General features: G+C 36.6%; 1 protein-coding gene across 3 annotated transcripts in view; it reads left to right on the top strand.

Moving 5' to 3' along the window:
• The window catches only part of SBF2 (SET binding factor 2), a gene marked incomplete at its 5' end in the record, with an annotated part of 353,908 nt that overhangs the window by 149,014 nt on the left and 184,287 nt on the right, over positions 1-20,607 (top strand). For all 3 annotated transcript variants that reach the window (XM_014581887.1, XM_014581886.1, XM_014581888.2), the window contains 4 exon segments: positions 1,557-1,670; positions 2,311-2,439; positions 5,264-5,362; positions 19,631-19,835. In XM_014581887.1, coding sequence (XP_014437373.1) covers positions 1,557-1,670; positions 2,311-2,439; positions 5,264-5,362; positions 19,631-19,835 — 547 coding nt within the window.

Below are 20,607 nucleotides of genomic sequence, written 5' to 3'. Positions count from 1 at the left end.
TTTTTTGAGAGATTTCCTGCTATAGGGCGCGTGCACTCACCAGAAAGACAGAAAGATAAAAAGCGAGAAATCACCCCCCAGGGGGGATGGCCACACCACAATCCCTTCTCCTCCATTCTCCTCTCGGGATCTTGGGCACGCACGCACACGCACCCGGCATGAGTTGAAGCCACCGACTCGGGGACTCGAACCAGAGCTAGCTACATGGGAGTTTAGCGACATAGCCATTACGCTAACTGCTGGTCTCAAAAACCAGAACTGAAATCTGCCTGGAAAACCGTGCCAACGAGCATCAGATTGAAAGGGCCAAGTAATTTTTTAAAAAGTGGGTGAGGTGGAGTTTACAAAAATAGGAACAAAGAATATTGATAATAGTAGAGAATCAAGTTTGAGGATTAAGTGGTTGAAAATACTAGGTTGTTGGGAAAGCCCTGATGTATTTTTCTGGGTTTTGTGTGTGTGTGTGTGTGCAAAACTGTGTCAAGACTTTCCCAACAACCCAATAGTTCCAATTAAAAGTTATGTAAGAGTGATTGTATGATGGAGGCTTGCCCAGTAAATTTCTTTCTTATTTTAAGAGATTTTTTTCTGTAGGGCTCGTGTATTCACTGGAGAGACAGAGAGCAGCAGAGAGAGAAAGCAAGAAATCACCCCCCCCCAGGGGGGATGACTATACCGCAATCCCTTCTCCTATCGTGGTTTTGGTCACGTACACACATGTGCCCAGTGTGAGTTGTAATCCACCCGGTCCAGAACTCAAACGCGGTGGACTATGTAGGAGTCCAGCAACTTAACCACTATGCCATCTGCTGGTCCCACCCAATGCACTTCTTACGGTGAGCTTTGGGGCCAATAAAGAACTCCCAGAGCAGGACACCTTTGACCAATAACTTAGGCTTTCTTGACCTTCATTTCTTCATCAATTAAATAAGGGATTGACTACATAAATCTCCAAATTTCCTCTGTTTTAAAACTGTGATTCTATTAAAACCTGGATTATCGAAAACAGATTTTTAAAGTCATACCTTAATAATATGAGAATAGAGCTTTATAAGTTGGATAAACTGTGAAAGAATTTCATAAGCTTTTAGAATGTAATCTTTTGAAAATTTTTACTTTTATACTTGAGGCTGTAAGTTTTTTGATGGATATAAAAATTAAACGACTGGGGATATATCCTCTTCTTTAATATTGTAAAAGAGAAGACTCTGTGACTTATTTTTTTCCTACAGAAAAATTGGATACACTAGAGGCAAGTTTTATATGGTTCAATGTAAAAACTATTGGGTCGTTGCGAAAGTCATGTTGTGTTTTTTCTATGCAAAAATGTGTCATGACTCTCCCGATGACCAGGATGTAACAGATCTTGCTGCCCAGTGATGGGATGGACAAACACTCACCACTCAGGACTGCCACATATAAGACTTGGGTGTAGAAAGGACAACCGACTTTTTTTTTTATCTCCAATTTTTTTCTTTCTACCTTTTGACTTGGTGGTATTTCATTTGTGTTTTAAGAGGTTAAATTATCTAGCATGTTTCTTCTTCTGTTTTCAGGATAAAGAAGTGCGAGCAGTTTTCCTTAGATTATTTGCACAACTTTTCCAAGGATATAGATCATGCCTACAGCTTATAAGAATTCATGCGGAGCCAGTAATACATTTTCACAAAGTAAGATACCATACCATGTTGTATCTGTTCAAAATGTAGACTTTACTTTAATAACTATTCTAGTCATGTTTTTTGACCTTAATTTATCCAATGCAGTGATTTAAAATCTCTTATTTATGAGGTTAAATGACAATTCTTCTTAACATAGTCATGTAGCGAATAATGATGTTTTCGTCAACAATGAACTATGCAGTGGTGGTCTCCTAAAATTATAATAGGTTAATCATATAGCCTAGGTACATAGCAAGTTATACCAATTTTTGCGCAATGATACAGTATTTGCACAATGATAAAATTGCCAAACCACGGTTTCTCGGAATGTACTCCTGTCATTAAGCAACATGTGAGTATGTTATGAAACTGACATAATCTTTTCCTTTAGAGGATATTCACTTTAAATTATTTTTTGTTTTATAGTTTTTCCTCCTGCTTTACATATAGATTGAATTTTATTTTTTTCCAATTTTGCAGTATTTCAGATATTAAAAAAAACCTTTTTGAGAGAAATATATTTAATAACAACCTATATTTGTACATGAAGGCATTTATACAGGCTTTGAGCTTTCTATTATATTTTTGTTTTGAGCATTTGTTCATTACCAAGTGATAAATGATCATTTCACATTTTCTTTCTTTACAGACAGCTTTCTTGGGGCAGCGTGGTTTGCTTGAAAATGATTTCCTCACTAAAGTACTCAACGGAATGGCATTTGCAGGTTTTGTTTCAGAAAGAGGTCCTCCCTATAGATCTTGTGATCTCTTTGATGAGGTATAATTCTTATAAAAAGAATGCATTATTTGTCGACATAGACTAGTAATTGAAAGTAGAGAATTATTTTTCTTAGCATTTACTCAAAATGATAAATATAAGTTGAATATAAAATATCTAAATATTACTTATGCTTATTAAGTTTTGATATTATATTATTATAATGTAGATGAGAAAAATTAGAAAAAAATTACAGAATGTCTTAAAAGTACATATATTTTTAGTTGAATTTTAAGTGACTGATTAATTTTTTGGAAATTTGACAGTGATTATATAAATAAAACTCTTATTTTTGAAGATAATAATATTAATCTCATCAGGAGAAAGATCTCATTTTGATACAAAGATATGTGACTTTAAACTGAGATTACATTTAGTCTCTCAGTGTATAGAGCCATAGTTGAACTTTGTAGCATGCTTACTAATCAATACTCAACTTTTGCCTAGTTCCCTTAGGAGATATTAAATATATGGAAGACAGATTTAGTTTGTATTTTCAAGGAACTATCCACATAAACCAAGAAATAGAGCTGATGTGACTCAAAATAAGATTATTTTGCATTTATCATGCTTTCTTTTTTTCTAAGCATCTTTTCCTTTATCATTTAACTCTTTTCACATCATCCCATTATGATAGACAGAGCAAGGAATATTATTCTAGAAGTACAATGTATCACAACCACTAAATCTAAAAGTTCTTTGAAATCAATAAATAAACAAAATGCGTATAGTGCCCAAGGTAATGGAGAATAGTAATATTGGTCATATTTTGCTGCTGATGATTTTATTTTCCATTGAGGAGATGTCTTAAAAATCCTTGATTTAGAGGAAAAGAATCTTTTATTCTCTTTAAAGTGTTGACAGGTAAGAATTAAAGAAGTAGCACACGTCTTATTTGTCAGGATGAAGACCTTCACCACAAGCAAAACAAATGAAGATTTAAGAGAGATTATCCTGAGATGAACAGTCCTTTCTAGTCTATTATAGGTCATTAATTCTCTGTTATAACATTTGACATGATTGGCCCTATTATTCGAACATGTGTATCAGCCTTTAGATTCTGAACTTAAGTAGTTGGTACATAATATTTTATGGGGTTAAATTAGATGTTCTCCAGGATCTTTCCTTCTTCTGCATTCTGTTAAGCTCTGAAGCTTTATGAATGGAAACATTGGCTTTGTATTCTTTTCTTTTCAAATTTCCCTTTCCAACTCTCTCTGACAGCTTTATCACAACTAAAAGGCGAGATTAGGGCGTAGGCACACTGGTAGAGGCAGAAAGTCCCTACTGCCTGACTGTGTGAGGTTAGGGCCACATAGGAGGTCCTTGTTTTGTTCCTGACCCAGACTAAACAGTCCTGGAGCAGTGAGTGGTGCCTGTAACCCTTACTAATCAGGAGACTGGAGACAGGAGGATCATGGCTTGATGGCACCCTCTCAAAGGGTCTCCCTTTTTCTCTCAAAAAAATAAATAAAAAATGAGATTGATTACTTATAGAAAACTCACTTGCCACAGCCTCTATTTTTGTAGGTCCTCCCCTTGCCTGGAGGGCTCTCCTCTTACAGTGGACCAGAAACTGTTCACGCTCTGATCTCATCTCACTGTCTCCTGCACACTTTCACAGAGCTAGCTGATGCTGAGAGCTACTAGACTGTATTAATCTACATTTTATAACTAATTGTATGTGGTTACTTATTTTTTGTTTTATATACTATGTAATATATATAAATATGTTTCTGCTAGATTAGAAATAGTGTTAAGGCAGGGACTCTGTCCAAGATTCCTGTTGGCTTTCCCCTTAGTGTTCATCCAGGTCTCTGGTCTACCTACTAAGGCAACTTAGTGACTTACTGATATTTACTTAGAAGCCCAATGGTCATCGTTATATATCAGTCAAGAGAAATGAGGCATAAAATCGAAATTCTTTCTCTTTTTATGCTCTTTGGCCATTTGCATGAGAATGTGCTTTTGTAGGAAAATAGCATTTACTATTTAAGGGAAAGATATCCTTGTCTTCACCTAGCCAAGGGCAGCTGCTTACAGTCCTAGCTTTCAGAGGCAGCTTGCATTGTACCTTGTTTTGTCCTCATATGCCTATCAAATGTACATCTAAGAATGAAAAACAAGTTATCTTTGACAATCTTTCTGAATCTGGGCCCAGAATAGGCAAAGCCATACCTTTATATGTCCATCTGCCCCAATAAATGTATTATTCCTCGTAAGAAAAATTCTGTATTATACCTTTAAAAAAAATTAGCCATATCTTTGCACAGTGTTTCTCTTTCAGCACTCTTTTCTCCACCCTGAGTGTACATGTTCACACCATTCTTTCAGTCAATAGTTAATAGAACTAGGAAGAACCTAAAGGCCTTCTTATCTTCCATCTTCTTTTAGGGATAAGGAAACTGGAGCTCAGGAATTGAAGGGACTTGTCCCAGATCATACTGTAAGCAGAGCTAGGACTAGAGTGAGCAACCTAAATTGAGCAATTGGTTCATATTTTGTGAGTCAGGGACATGTTTGGAAACTTTCTGAATTTCTCTGAGTGAAGCCTGTAGAAGGGCAGGTTCTCTCTGAGTTTGATTCCCAACTTTTCCCAAGAAGAAATAGGACTCTAAATCATTGGGAGGGATGACCAGACAATCCAAAGATTCAGCTGTTGCTCTAATCTTGAATTTAGGTGAAACCAAGTAAAGAACTAAAATATTTTTAAAATAGCATATATTTTGGTTGATTTTTGGTTTGCAAATTGTATGGAATTATCACTCAGTTTTTAAATTCATCTTTTAGAGTTGATGTTTTGTCATTTGATTCTTTTTGCAAGTTGGTAGCCTTTGAAGTAGAGAGAATTAAAGTTGAAGAAAATAACCCTTTGAAGATGATAAAGCATGTCAGAGAACTTGCTGAGCAACTATTCAAAAATGTAAGTAAGTATGTTTGTTTAGTCAGTCATTAATTTAAAAGGTGTTAGTAGAGTGTTTTGTTTATAAAACCAAAAAAGGTTGTCTTTCTAGTGATAATCTTTTTGCTCTGGATTATGAATTTAAAAGATATTATAGCTGTTATTGTATATCAAAATAGACCACATTTTGCAAAGTGGTTTTCTTGCCTCTGTATTATGAAAACATCTTAGTCACAATTTTTCAGTTTGTCATTTGCCCTCACTTTGATTTTCATATAGGTTTCTTTCTTCCTTTCTTTCTTTCTTTTTCTTTCTTTTTCTTTCTTTTTCTTTCTTTTTCTTTCTTTTTCTTTCTTTTTCTTTCTTTTTCTTTCTTTTTCTTTCTTTTTCTTTCTTTTTCTTTCTTTTTCTTTCTTTTTCTTTCTTTTTCTTTCTTTTTCTTTCTTTTTCTTTCTTTTTCTTTCTTTTTTTTTTTTTTTGTTAGAGACGGAGATTTTTGCTATAACACCACATGCACTCTCCAGAGAGACAAGACAGAAAGCTAGAAATCATACCCCAGGGGAATGGCCATGCCATAATCCTTTCTCCTCCATTCTCCTCCCAGGATCTTGGGCACACACACACACACACTCACACACACACACACACACACACACACACACTCTCTCACACATGCCCTGCGTGAATTTAAGCCACCAGGTCTGGGACTCAAACTGTGGTTGACTACATGGAAGTTCAGCAACATAACCATTATACCATCTGTTGGTCCCCATGTGGGTTTCATTTTTAAGACATAAAGATTGGTCTCCTTGGAGACCCACCTCAGACAGAATTGACCAGTGTGCTCTGCTTCAGCTTGGTACAGTGATTAGCCGCCAAATCAGGAAGAGTTTGAGTTGTATTAGTTTGAACAGAGGATGAATAGCTCAAAGAAAGCAAGCAAATTGGCAAGTGACCACAGAATTTCAAGGGTGAAATGCTCTTTGGATAGAGGAAATGCAGTAAGTAAAGGATTGGACTGTGGGAGGTATGGAATAATCATTTGAATACGAGGAAAGCAGAGAGTCTGTGGTGACAGGGAGATGATGTGCATGTAGAAATGGATTTTTGGCTAATGAGTGCTAGTCATTGCTCCTGCTCATGAAGCTTTGAGTCCTTTTACTAAGGAAATTAAAGGAAGTGAGAAATGTGGTTCTCTACTGAAAAACTGAGGAGAGAGCTATATTTGGAAATAGAGTAAAGAAAGATTTAGTGTCAGTATCTTGACCTCCGATAGGTGTCGTTTAATTCACTTATTTGACTCAGGGAACCATTTTGGACATTGGATCAGTAGTTATTGCTTTGTCACATTCACTTACATTCTGAGAAATGATTGGATAAAAGCAGGGATACTAAAATATATTTCTTTGTTTCATGTTATTAAATTGTTTCTTGAGTTTTTAATTGAAAATGTGACCTTCCTTTGAGGGAAAGAATACCTTTTTTCAAAGAGAACAAAGCCAAGTTCAAAGAGTCCTATTAGAAAATACAAAATCATCTTTTTTGAATTGTGCTCATCTAAATTCTGGTAAATAATAAAGATAAATTTTATCAATTGCTAGTGCATTGCAAATTCCAGAAATATACATACTTTGCCTATAATTTAAAGGGAACAATATGACTAACACATTTAGAAATCACTAGCTATTATGAATCTTGTGCCTGTCAAGAGGTGAATTTAGTTTCTATTTTAAATTACTTAACACAGTGTTACTTCAGTTGACTGATAGCTGCAGATTATTCATTTATTTACTGGCAAGCTTAACTTACTTATCCATAAATGTTTTATAGTTTAAATAGTGGCATATTGGTTTAGTAAAAGTATAAACAGTTCTCTGATAATTTGCATATCAAGGTCTGTATTGGGCATTTATTGACTAATCACATTTTTAGTTATAACTATGCTCAATGTAATATTTTTTTGGTTCATATTCTGAAATGTGAAATAATTCTGTTAGAAGGAATGCTTGGATTCTGTGCTGGTCTCTGCTACTTATGATAGGCTATATAGAACTAGTACAAAGCAAGATCACTTGTGATATTTCTGTTGACCTACTGCAATAATAGTAAATGCTGAGTGTTTAGCACAACCTGCTAGGCACAGGATTAAGCACTTTACATACATCACCTTTTATCCTCATAACAACAATGTAAGGTAGGTGTCATCATGCTCATTTTGCTGGGGATAATTGGCTCAGGGTCATCTGGCTATTCAGTGGTAGAATTCAGATTTTAAATTCAAGAAATTTCATCTATCCTTTTCCTAAGTTTATTTTCTCTGTTAGTCTGGCTTATCTCCAATTGGAAAATGACTGTGGTGTTTCCAATAGTTGACTTTAAACTTTGTCATTTATAAAGTGCTATATAACATACTTTCTCATTGGCTCTTGGAAGTGACCCTGTGAGGTAGATAGTGTAGGTGTTGATGAGTGAGAAAACTAAAGATCAGAAAGCTTTTCTCTTGCCCCAGTAGGATCTTGTTTCTTTTCTTCTCTCTCTCTTTTTTTATTATTTTTTTAAAGTTTGTTATAGGGTGAGTGTGCCCCCTGGAGAGAGACTGGGAAAGATGGAAGAATAAGAAATCAGTCCCCAGGAGGATGGCCATACTGCAATACCATGCACAAGAAAGCTTCTGGTGTGTTTTTCAAACTGCTGGGTCCAAGACTGAAATATGCAGTCAGCCATGTGGGATCCAGTGCCTTAACCATCACGCCACCTGGCTGGCCCCCCAGTAGGACTTCTTTTTTCCTTTTTTAAAGAATTACTTATTTAATTTCATTTACTGTTATTGTTATTTTTAAATTTGCTATAGGGCACATGTGTTCAACAGAGAGAGAGACAGACAGAAAGAAAGGGACAGTGAGAAAGCAAGCCACCAGATTTGGGACTAGAACCACAGTCGGCCATGTGGGAATCCAGCACCTTAACCACCAGGCCCCCAGTAGGAATGCTGCCCCCGGTAGGAATGTTTTATTGAAGATTTTAAAGAACAGCAAAATGTCAAATGGAAATCAGTTTAATCAAATCAACAAGTCTAGTACTTGGTCACATAACATTTATTCCTTTAAAATGGAATGTTTACATCTTAGCTCTTTAAAAGACTATTCTAGAGTTGGCTCTATAGCTCAGTGGTTCAGAGAGCCAGATCCCACATGGCCAATCATGGCTTGAATATCAGCTCTTGCAGCTTGAAAGACACACCAGGTGTGCATGCATTCCCAAAATCCCAATAGGAAGGAGGAACGGAGGAAAAAGTATTGAGGCGTGACCACACCTCATAGAAGAGGGTGATGCTTTCTGTCTTCTCTGGTAAGCAAATGCACCCTTGGCAATTAAAAAAAAAAAAAAGAAAGAAAGGAAAGAAAGAAAAAGACTATTTTAGAACTGCAAAATATTATAGCCTGTAAGTGAGCAGAGCTGGGGTTCTGACACAGTTTTGTCTCTGATACATGACTCAGTGTCCAGTGTATGAAGAGATTGTGCCTAGCCATTTGAATGCAAAGACAAAATACACAATTTTGCCATCTCAGAACTTTCTTCCCCAGCAGTCTAGAGTTTTTTTATTTATTTGTTTTTAAAATCTATCATGCCATGAATTCTTAAGGAGTAGGTTCTGATAGTTCAGGCTCCTTTCCATTGGTTCTCACAAAGTGCTTTTGTGGGTGGAGCACACCATGCTCATTTGAACTAGGTGCCTTTCTCTTTGGTTTTCTTATTTTTCTGATCATTTTCCTTGGCATGTTTTGGGAAGCTCTCCCTGCTAAAATTGCTAAGCACCCTAAGAGAGGGCTTAATGTGCTCGAAACACACCTTCTCTTGGCAAGAATCTTGCCCTTAGCTTGTTAGCAGTACCAACAGCATTCTGGGAAACACTGTAGACTCTTCCAGTTTGCCACGTTTGTGGGGACTTGCTTTTTAAGATTTTTTTTAAGCGAGATTTTTGCTATAGGGCGCATGCTCTCACCAGAGAGACAGAGAGACAGAAAATGAGAAGTCACCCCGAGGAGAGATGGCCACGCTGCAGTCCCTTCTCCATTCTCATCCTGGGATCTTGGGCATGCATGCACATGTGCCCAGTATGAGTTTCAAGCCGGTGGATTTGGGGCTTGAACTGTGCCGTCAACTATGTGGGAATCTGGCGATATAACCATTAACCCTATCTGCTTGTCCCGGGGACCTTCCTTTTTAAAACGTATCTGTTCCCTTGATGTCTGCAGTATCACTTTTCTTGCGGATTCACATGTATGTCATCAAAGGAACAATGCCATGTTTTCTAGAAGGCCTAAAGAACACATATCAGGTGCTTCTCTTTTGTGTTCGTCATTTTGGTTTATTACTGGAAAGCGTTAGTTCTAGCTAGAAGCTAGTACATAAATTTTATGATACATAGCTTACACTTAGTCAACAATGAACTGAAAACTGCATTAAAATGAGTATCTGGTAATTATTCATTCTTTTTAAAAAATGAATTGTTTATTTAATTTAATTATTATTATTATTTAAATTTGCTATAGGGCATGTGCACTCACCAGAGAGAGAGAGACAGAGACAGAGACAGACAGAGAGAGAGAGGGAAAGTGAGAAAGCAAATGACCAAGTCTGGGGCTTGAACTACAGTTGACCATGTGGGAGTCCAGGGCCTTAACTACCACACCACTTACTGGCCCCAGTAATTATAATTCTTAAAGTAAATATAAAACACATTAAGAACACCTAGTCTTTACAAGTGACACTTTCGAAGTAGTCATCATGAGATGTTCTATTACCGTGCATGAGATTCTACTACATATATGAGCTTTTCAAATGTTTTCTACATTTCCTGCACTTGTTCCCTCTGTCTAATTTTATTTTATATAATTTAATTAATTTCAATTATTTAAAATGTACTTACTAAGTTCCTACTAGTGCCAGACATTTTCTGGGTACACAATTCTCCTAATGTTCTTCCCAGATTCTCATTCATACATACATGATGAGTGAGAATTTGAGACTGTGATCACAATGAATTGTCATCAGACTCTCTGAGATTCCTTCTAGTTCTAAGATACTGAAGTCCAGAATTATCCCACCATTCCTGTAGTAATACAGAGTGAAAAATGAGAACGTCATGGTAAAGTTGCTTTCTTGAGTCATGCTGGAAAGCGAGGAGGAAGGAGATGGGATGGTGTCAGTACAAGAAAGATGATACACACGACTCTATTTTTAACTAGTCACGTCTTCTTTTTTAGTTTTGCTTTTTATAATCATATTTCCAAAATTCCCTTTGGTAAGCAAGAACCAACCATGTAATTTGACTGTTTTCTTATTACTGGGTTAGAATTGAGACCTGGTACTTCCCTGTAGATGTTTTCAAATGCTTTCCTGCCCTGACGTCCAGTACTTATATGCGTATCTAGCCTCTTTCTTTCACTTCCCCTTGAAGTACCTCAAAACACATCTATTTCCCAGTTCCTCCTTACGACTCCTTTATACTGCTTTACAGTGAGACTTCAGGAATGTGAATACTGTAAGTCATAACTGGGTATCGCTACTCTTTTAGCTTTCTGAACTTTTTGAGTAAGAAAAGTACTTAGCAAAAAAGTGGAATGGGAACCAAAGGACTAAACCCACTAGAGGCAAATTATGTAAGCATTGGCAAGATTTGTCCACAAAGATTATTGGCAACACATGTGTACAGCTTTTCATTCCATGACTGATTGATAGTACTGGGGTCTGTCGACTTTGGCTTTCAGCATCTTTAGGGTCTGCACAAGAGCACATTTAGCTACTTCCCTGCCCCATCCTTATGATTCTGATATAGGCTTGTAAAGGACCACTAATTGCACACAAATCAGAACATTAAGATAAGCCAAGACAAGAGCTTTGTAAAACTTTGTTCCAGGGCACTGAGAAGTCAACTGGACGTGTTTCACCATTTTATATATTTGTTTTGCATCTGCAATAGTATATAAATATTTGATAGGCTGTGTAATTTGTTAATTTTAAGAAAAGTTAAATAAAAAATAGGAGAAACTAGATTTTCTTATATAAAAATAGAAAATTTCTGTTGTGCTTTATAAATGTTTCATTGCTCAGCATTGAACCAAATAGATATTAAAATCCTATTGGGAGAACAATGCTCAATACAGGTATAGCCATTCTAAATCAAATAAGATTGACACCATTTAGATTTCTTTTTTTTCCTTTTATTTTTTGTTTCACTTGCTTTTATACATTCAATCACATAGGTCACTTAGCTTGCAAAGTGAATATTCCAGCATGTATACATTTCTCACCAGACCAGTTGAGAATACTATGCATGTTATCTTCACCAGATAATAACCCGTTTCTTTGTTCCACAAATTCCATGCTTCTCTATTTTTCTCCTTTTAGATTTCTATAGAAAGTTCATTTCATTGCCGGTAATTTTTACTCTACATTGATAGCATTTGTACTGTTTGTCAACTGTGAATAAAGGGATTTTACTATTCATTATAAAAAGTAAAATATTATGATTACCTTGTGCCTTAGAAAGTTAAGACATAGGCATAAATAATATAGATTATGATGATGACATGGGGCCTCTAACTCAAAGCACATAGAATTAAATCAAACTTCCTCCTTTGTTCTATGTGATTTGTTTGTTCACTTTTATTATGGTTTATTATTATATAATTTACATATAGTAAAATTTTCCCTTTTTAATGTTCAGTTTTATGGGTTTTGACAAATGTATAAAGTATTGCAATACCCAGGACTATAGTAAACCCATAGGACATTTCTGTCACCCCAGAAAGTTCCCTAAATCATCTTTATAGTCATGTCCTACCACTACCTCAAACACTTGACACCCATCAGTAATTTTATTTTTCTCTGTTTTTTTGCCTTTGTCATAATGTAATAGTTTTGAGTTTGGTTTCATTCAGTTAGCATAATACATTTAAGATTTATCCCTGTTGCTGTATGTATGCGTATGTGTGTATGTGTATATATACACACCTGATATGTATATACACATACACACATACATGCATATCAGGTGTTTATTCCTTTGTATCGCTGAGCAGTATTCCATTGAATGGATGTATACCAGAGTTTTACTTATCTGTTGAACAACTAAAAGACAATTTTGACAATTAAGAATAAAACTGTACTAAACATTTGCCCAAGCAACGTAACTTTTCATTTGCTTGCATAAATTCTCAGAAGTGGGGATGCTGGGCTGTATGGTAACATGATATTTAATTTTATAAGAAACTGCCAAACTATTTTCCCAGTGCTTATACCATTTTTTGTATTCCAACCAGCAATATATGAAAATTCCATTTGTTCCGCATCTTCATTAACGCTTGATATTTTCAGTCGTTTTTTGTTTGTTTGTTTGTTTGTTTTTTAGCTATTCTAATAGATGTGTAGCAGTATCTCATCATGGTTTGAATATGCCTTTCAGGCGAATGAGAGTGTAGGTCTTACCTGATCATTATGTATTGCTTTGGTACATATGGCCAGAATACTTGCTTTAAAAAAAAAAAGATTTAAAAAATTTTACTTAATATTATTAAATTTCACTGGAGAGAGAGAGAGAAAGTGAGAAAGCAAGCCACCAAGTCTGGGAGTCGAACTGTGATTGGCCATATGAGAGTCCAGCACCTCAACCACCACACCACCTGCAGGCCCAATACTTGTTTTAGTTTAGAAAATCTTCATCTAGAGTCATGAATTAGAGCAATGGTTCTCAGCAGAGGCAGCCTCCTCACTCTATCCCACCCACGAAATTTGACAGTTTGACAATGTCTGGAGTCATTTTTTTGTTTTCAGAGCTGGAGGATTTGTGCTACTAGTTGGTAGAGGTCAGGGACGCTTCTAAATGTCTTACAGAACACAAGACACCTCCTGACTCAAAGAAGTATCAAGCTCAGCACCGAGGTGAGAAATCCTGGATTAGGGCAGTCAGTATATCAGGTATTAAAGTCACCCACCAAGTTACGTGTATTAAGAATGAGAGATTAGTTCAACTGGCTGTTCATTGAAAGAAAAGCCTCTGAGTTTGGAAAATTGAGGATGTTTTATTCCAGTGATGTCATGTACACACACTACTAGGCTACTCTGAAGTAAACAGTTATGTTTTGATGCTGTTTATGTTTAGTAACTTACTCCAGTGATAGTATTGTCTTCAGCTGTATTTGAGAGGAGTCACGTTACTTGCTGTCCCATACAGCTCTACATATAATGAGTGCATGTTAAATCATTTAAAATACCAGAATTAATATGGTAACTTGGGAAACTTGGTAACCTCTAGCAAGATCATATTGATTTCTCATTCTGTGCTGCAACCAATGTCATGGAATAATTTTCCCCCTAGCCTAGCTGTTGTCTACTTTGAATTTCTCATAAAGAATTTCTAATTTTTCATTTGCTTTTGTAGCTTTGCTTTTATTTGAAGTTCATTCTCAGTTTTGTTTTCTATAAGCCCTAGGCATATCCTCATTTAGCATGCCAAAGCAAAATAAAAGAAAAATCTATGTTTTCAGCCCACATGGTATGTGAATGTCATTTTTTTCAAGATCGAGAAAATCATTGTACCTCCTATTACTGTAATATACTCCTAAAACAGGATTACAGAGATTTTCCTAGAAAATAATAATCCACAATCAAAAGTCTCTAGAACATAGTACATTTTGCCAAACTTCCTTGGATAATTCATTTTTAGTTGCCTTGGACAAAATTATTGCCATGGTCACTGTAAGTGTTTAGTTGTCTCTGTCCTTGGTTAATATTCTATATTTACATTTCTCTAGACTCAAAGATGAAAATTTGGCTGCTTCTTTGTACTGTTGAAAAATAATGGATTTCCTTGTTTCAACAAGGAGGTTCAACCAACAAAAATCAGGCTGCAGTCTTTAATGAGCTCAGTAACCTTGAAGGGACCAGTCCAAACACATTCCAAGTTACAAGTAAGAGCAGATGTTCCTAAAAATATGTCGAGTACAGTGAGCCCTACACAAAACTAAAACAAAACCTAAACTTTCTCTCAGTCCACTGTCTTCACCAAAGTTAGTATATAACCAAGTGAGCTTTAAGCTGACTAATAGTCACATTTATCCTGCTGCCCATGAGGGGGCAGCAGTGTACAGATACATCATCCAGAAAACCAAATTCTAGATTTGGTAGCATGAATTTTTTATGAATCTTCTAAATATAACTGAATATATCAAATTTGGTAACTTTAACCCATAACCTGCATTTTGGCGTTTAGACTATCTGTGCAACTCCAGGTAGCCTCAACTTTGAACTTTAACACAACTTTAAAAATGCTTATTATTCTGAATTGTGTATGGATTTGGTTTACAGTATTTCTCATTGCTTATGGGAAGACTACTAAAAACGAATATCAACATAAGTCATTTCTGCTGGAACCTTCGTTGAATACTTTTACTATTTTACTATTAGTATTTCAAAAGCATAAGTAGCCGGTGATGTGGTAAGAATCCTGGGAGAGAGAGAGAGTTTTAGTTTGAAAGGCTTCATACCATGGCACAGAATATGCAGTGAATAAGTATATTTTAAATGAATGTAGCCTAGACTTTTAGAAAATAGCCTTCCAGGGAGGTGTGTGTGTGTGTGTGTGTGTGTGTGTCTGTGTGTTCGTGTGTTCTAAGAGTTTGTCTGTAATAGCGCATTTAGTCCTCACAAGAACCTTATGCAGTAGGTTCTGTTTTATCATTTCCATTACAGATGTGGAAACAAATAAACAAAAAGGTAAGAATATTGACACACCACCAGGTCATACTACTGTTAAGTGGACATGCTAAGATTTGAACCAAGATACTCTGATATTGGAGACTATGAAATAAAAATACCTTGTTAATATCAAGACCCTGGCATTTGATAGAAAGTGGTCAGATATGAAGGATCTATTGCTGAGTGAAGGAAGCCAGGCTATGAAAGAAAGATATTGTATGTATCCACTTAATATATACCGACTATCCGCACTCCATTGTAGAGAGCAAAATATTGGAGGACATAAAAGCAATGAAAGTACTTAACGAGAATAAGAGTATGGAATGGGAGGGGTGAAGAGAAGAGGATAGAGAAAGATAGCAAGAGAACAAATAGGCAGGACGTTAGTGAGAAACAGATATGGCTTATTGCCTGTTTATGATGGCATATATAGTATTCTCAACTGGTTTGATCTGAGAAATATTTCATGATGGGTAAAGTCTTTTTACAAGCAAAATGAGAAATAGTGATTGACTGTTTAAAAAAAAGTAATAATAATAATGATTGGGAAAAACAATGAAAAGATATTGAATGATGAAGTGGGGAGATTAATGTCTCTGTATTGACTGACATGCATGGCATTCCCTTTTGAAAAAGCAATGTAATACACTGTAACATTATATGCAATCCAATGTAATATAAACAAGATTATGATGATAAAAAAATAAATAAATAAATAACTTAAAAAAAAAACACAAGAAAAAAAAAAGTACCTTGTTAAACTACCTTTCTCCTTGAATTGCCTAACCTTTGCCCCTGAATTGTACCACCTGTCTCTATTATGCTTTCACACGTAGTCCTGTCTCTGGGCCTTATAATCCATTTGTCCTTTTCACCCTTCTCTAATGCCAGTTGCCACACTGTATTAATTTTTAAAGGTTCATGTAAGTTTTGATATCTGGAAACCTCGACTTTCCTACTTACTCTTTCTCAGAATTTCTTTGAGTATTTTGGGATCTTTGTTTTTCCCTGTAAGGGTTAAGATGAACTTGTCACATTACAGGACAAAGTCCTTAGAAATTTTGACTAGAAGTGATGAGTTCATCCTTATTTTTCTAACCTCCTTTAAACATTATTTTGGGACAAAAGGAAATACATATTAAAAGAGATAGGTAAGAATAATGGTAAAATATACTGACGTTGTTAAGAAGGAATCTTTTCTACTTTTGTTTTTCCATATTTAAGGATTTATTATAACGAATATTACTTCATGAGAAATATATTTAAAGTTTTAATTTTTATTATTTAAAAAAGAGTGTAAATAGATACAGAAGTAATGAGGAGTAAACTTTAATTGATTCCAAGCGCAAAATCCAGATGAATAACCTCCCAGTCTAGAAAAATAAAAATCTGCCCAATATACTATAGATAACTGATGTTTATAATTTTTGAGAAGATAATATATGGGTAAGAAGCATGCTTTAAGAACAAAGAACAAACATAGTACTTTTAGGGAAGAGCAATTTGATCCACCACAGACCAGTGACGTTGATGTTAATCCCAGTCAGAATTCGAGAATAGATTTTTAACCATGATTTAGAAAGAGTGATCACTAGGACTTGGCGTGAGAATTTATTTACTTACTTTTCTCTATTTTTGCTGTTGATACTAGGGGAACATTTGAAGTATATATATATGAGGGCTACTTGGGCAAGAACCAGCTTTATATCTGATTTCACCCTCTCACGAACCTCGTAAGATAATAAGTATATACTTTAGGCAAAGTTATTTGCACAGCATCACATGATGAACAGAGCAAAAATGTAGAACCCACAGTTTTTGACACTTAAAGTAACATTATCTCCCATTGTGTTGCTGAGATATGCTGACTGCATTGCCTGCTGTAGCCCAGTCTTTCCTGTATCTGAGTCTGGGCCACATAACCAAATGTAACTGTGGGGAGCAGCTTTAATAGATGATGACAGTTGGCCATTTTTAACTGTCAGGAAGATGTATGCAGCAGTATAGAGTTTAATCTACAACATGAGTAACATAGGTTCAGTGGGAATAAGGAATTTTCTGGTTATAAAGGATAATAAATGCTCAAATTGATTTTAAAATGGTTGTAAAGCAGCCTCCCCTAGAGAATTTTATCGAAAGGATGGATTCCACTCTGCCTGTAGTATTTGAAATATAATCCCACTTCACTCGTTGGCTAGATAAAAGCTCATGCCAGTTCTAAGAGTCTATAAAAATATTAGCTGACACATTTAATTCAGTTATTTGCAATCCTGAAGTATATTTAACATTGTATTCCACTCACTAGGATGCAGTAAGAAAGTTTAGGGTACTTGCTATGTGTTAGGCAGTTAGTAGATGGGAAAGGTATATGGCAGAGGACAAAAAATACATTTTTTTTAATTGCCAGAAGCCGTATGCACTTGCCAAAGAGAATGAGCCATTACTCCCTCCCCCCCAATGTGGCATGGTCATGACACAATCATTTTTCCATCTCACCAGGATTTTGGATATGCATGTACACACGCCCAATGTGCTTTTCAAGGTAGTGCTGGGGTTCGAACTGTAGTCAGTCATGTGATATCTAGTTCTTTAGCCACAGGGTTTAACTGCTATGCTGTGGGGCCAATCAAAATCATATTTTTTTCAATAGGCTGAAACATCTGCCTTTATGGAACTTCATTTGCATGAGAGTAGGATAATAAACAGGTAAAATTTATAGTATTCAATGTATGAGAGGGTGATAAGTGCCAAAGATAAAAATATAATAAGGAGGATAAAGGAGTATGTTTATGGGCTAGCAGATGGTGTGGTGGTTAAGGCACTGGACTCCCACATGGCTAACTACAGTTCACGTCCCAGACCCAGCAGCTTGAAAATCATGCTGGACATGTATGTGTGTGTGCCCCAAATCTGGAGAGGAGATGACTGAGAATGGATTGCAGTGTGTCTGTCCATCCCCTCATGGGGGTGATTTGTCACTTTCTCTCTTTTCATTTTTCTCTGTCTCTCTCAGGCAAGGGCATGTGCCCTATGGCAAAAAAAAAAAAAAAAAAAAAAAAGTGTTTTTAGGGGAAGGAAGGAGAGTATAATTTTAGATAGGATGGCCAGGAAAAGTGACGTTTGAACAGAGAAATGCAGGAAGGGAGGAAAGATGCTGGGCAGATTCCTGGCAGAGGAAGAAGGTATGGTACACAGACAGGCATTCCAGGTCAGGAAAACTACAGTTAAGTGCAAAGGCCTTGATGCAGGACTAAGGAACCGAAAAAATCCAAGAAACAATGGGACATAGTCATGTAGAAAGGTTATATCTTGTAGGTCCTTATACATTATTTTAAGAGCTTTGGATTTTACTCTGAGTAAGATGAAGGGCCTTTTGAATGACAGAGCAGCTATGTTATGATTTGACATACTTTAACTAGACCACTCTGTCTGCAGTGTTGAGGGTGGAAGCGTAGAAGCAGGGAACTAGTTGGGAGATTCCTGTATTGTAATATAAGAGGTGTTGGTTTTGAACCAAGAAGCTGATGAAGAGAGGTTAAGTTGTAAGCATATTCTGAAGGTAAAGTCCACTGTCTGCAGAGGAATGGATAATTGGTTGTTAGTGAAAGACATTACAGATGACTCGAATTTTTCAGCTGTGTGATTGGAAAAAATAATACTCCATCCATTGCAGTGGGGAATGGTAGTAAAAGCAGGTTTGTAAAGAAGTAAAGGAAGATTAAGGGCTCTATTTTGGAAATAAGATTTTTCTTAAAAAAATCAAAGTGGAAATTTTATGAATAGAGAAGTAAATATATTTGTGTGTATTTGAGGAGAAAGCTCAGTTGGTGATAAAAAATTGATGACTTAGTGATTGGTGTTTGTGTGGTTTAAAGATAGAATACTGGACTTGATCACCATTGAAGTAAATGTTAATACAGAAGAGGCCCACGCTAGCTCTGTGGGTTGGTGGTTGAGGCAGCCAGAACCCACACTGCTGACTCTCCAGTTTGAGTCTCGCACCCGTGGTGTGTGTGCGTGCATGCCCATGTGCCCCAAATCCTGACAGGATGGAGAAATGAAGGAATTAGGAACTCATCCTGCCTCACTGGGGGTTGCTTTCTTCCTCTCCCTTTCTCTCTCTTTTTCAGTCAAGTGTACACACTCTCCGGCATAATTTTTTTTAAAAAAAGAAGCAGCAGCAGCCCAGGGACTGAGGTATTCATATGGTTAAGGGATTAGGGAGATGAAAAATAGAAGGAGGTAGCAGAAAAACCTCATATGGTTAAGGGATTAGGGAGATGAAAAATAGAAGGAGGTAGCAGAAAAACCAAGAAACCAAGTGAAACAAGAGTTCATCGAAGAGGAAGACAAGTGACCTGCTGTCCTAGGTGCTGCCGGTAGAGCATGGAAGAAGTATTAAGATTCTGATTCTCTATATCTTATGGCATCCTTGATTTCACTTTGTGTCCCTCTGAGCTCCCACTTTCATCTCTATGATTTGCCGTTATTTAAACTTTTAAATCCGTTTACCTATTTCTGATGTTGCAGGAGAATCCAAACCCTCATATGGCATTCCAGAAAGTCCCACGCCCAACAGAAGGATCCCACCTGCGAGTTCATATTCTTCCTTTTCCAAAGATTAATGAAGCCCGGGTTCAGGAGTTAATACATGAAAATCTTATTAAGAACCAGAATGCACCTCTCGCTACACGAGTGGAAAAGAAATGTGTTGTACCAGCAGGTCCCCCTGTGGGTATGTATTTGTCTGTTGGTCTTTCTTTCTGTTGGTTTTAAAACGAAACCTTTTTTTATCAAAGAAGAAAAGTGTACAATTTGATGAATTTTCACAAAGTGAACAAACTGACGCAAGTAGGATCAGCACATTATTGACACTCAGAAACCTTGTTCATTCATTACCAGCAGAAAGGGTAACTGCTAACCTAACTCCTGCTGCTATAGAATCTTTTTGAAATTAAAATCTTTTTTTCCCCTTTATGTTTGATAGAATGCATGCTCACACACATGGGTGGGGTGGAGCACCCTCTACAGGGTCTGATCTGGTCACACTATAATCCCCTTTTTCAATTCCTCTATCCCATAGTATATCTTCGGTACTCATGGGCATGCCTGGTGTGTTTCAGGCTATCCAGGCCAGAGATTTGAACTACTATCACCATGTAGAATCTGACTTCTCTTGAGCAGCAGTTCATTATCATTGTACTATAGAACCAGGCCTAGAATTTTTTTTTTTTTTGAGAGGTTTTTGCTATAGGGCGCATGCCCTCACCAGAAAGACAGAGAGAGACTGAGAGACAGAAAGTAAGAAATCACGCCCCACACCACAGTCTCCTCTACTCCATTCTCCTCTCAGGATCTTGGGACGACCACAATTCGAGTCCTGGACCCAGTGGCTTAAACTCACACCAGGTGCATGTGTGTGAGTGCCCAAGATCCTGAGAGGAGAATGGAGGAGAAGAGATTACGGCGTGTCCATCCCCCCTCGGGAGTGATTTCTCCATTTCTCC

This window comes from Tupaia chinensis, unplaced genomic scaffold (assembly GCF_000334495.1).
Source record: "Tupaia chinensis unplaced genomic scaffold, TupChi_1.0 Scaffold141165_1, whole genome shotgun sequence".
NCBI classification, from domain to species: domain Eukaryota; kingdom Metazoa; phylum Chordata; class Mammalia; order Scandentia; family Tupaiidae; genus Tupaia; species Tupaia belangeri.
Note: the sequence above shows the minus strand (reverse complement) of the source record. Positions and strands in the feature narration are given on the sequence as shown.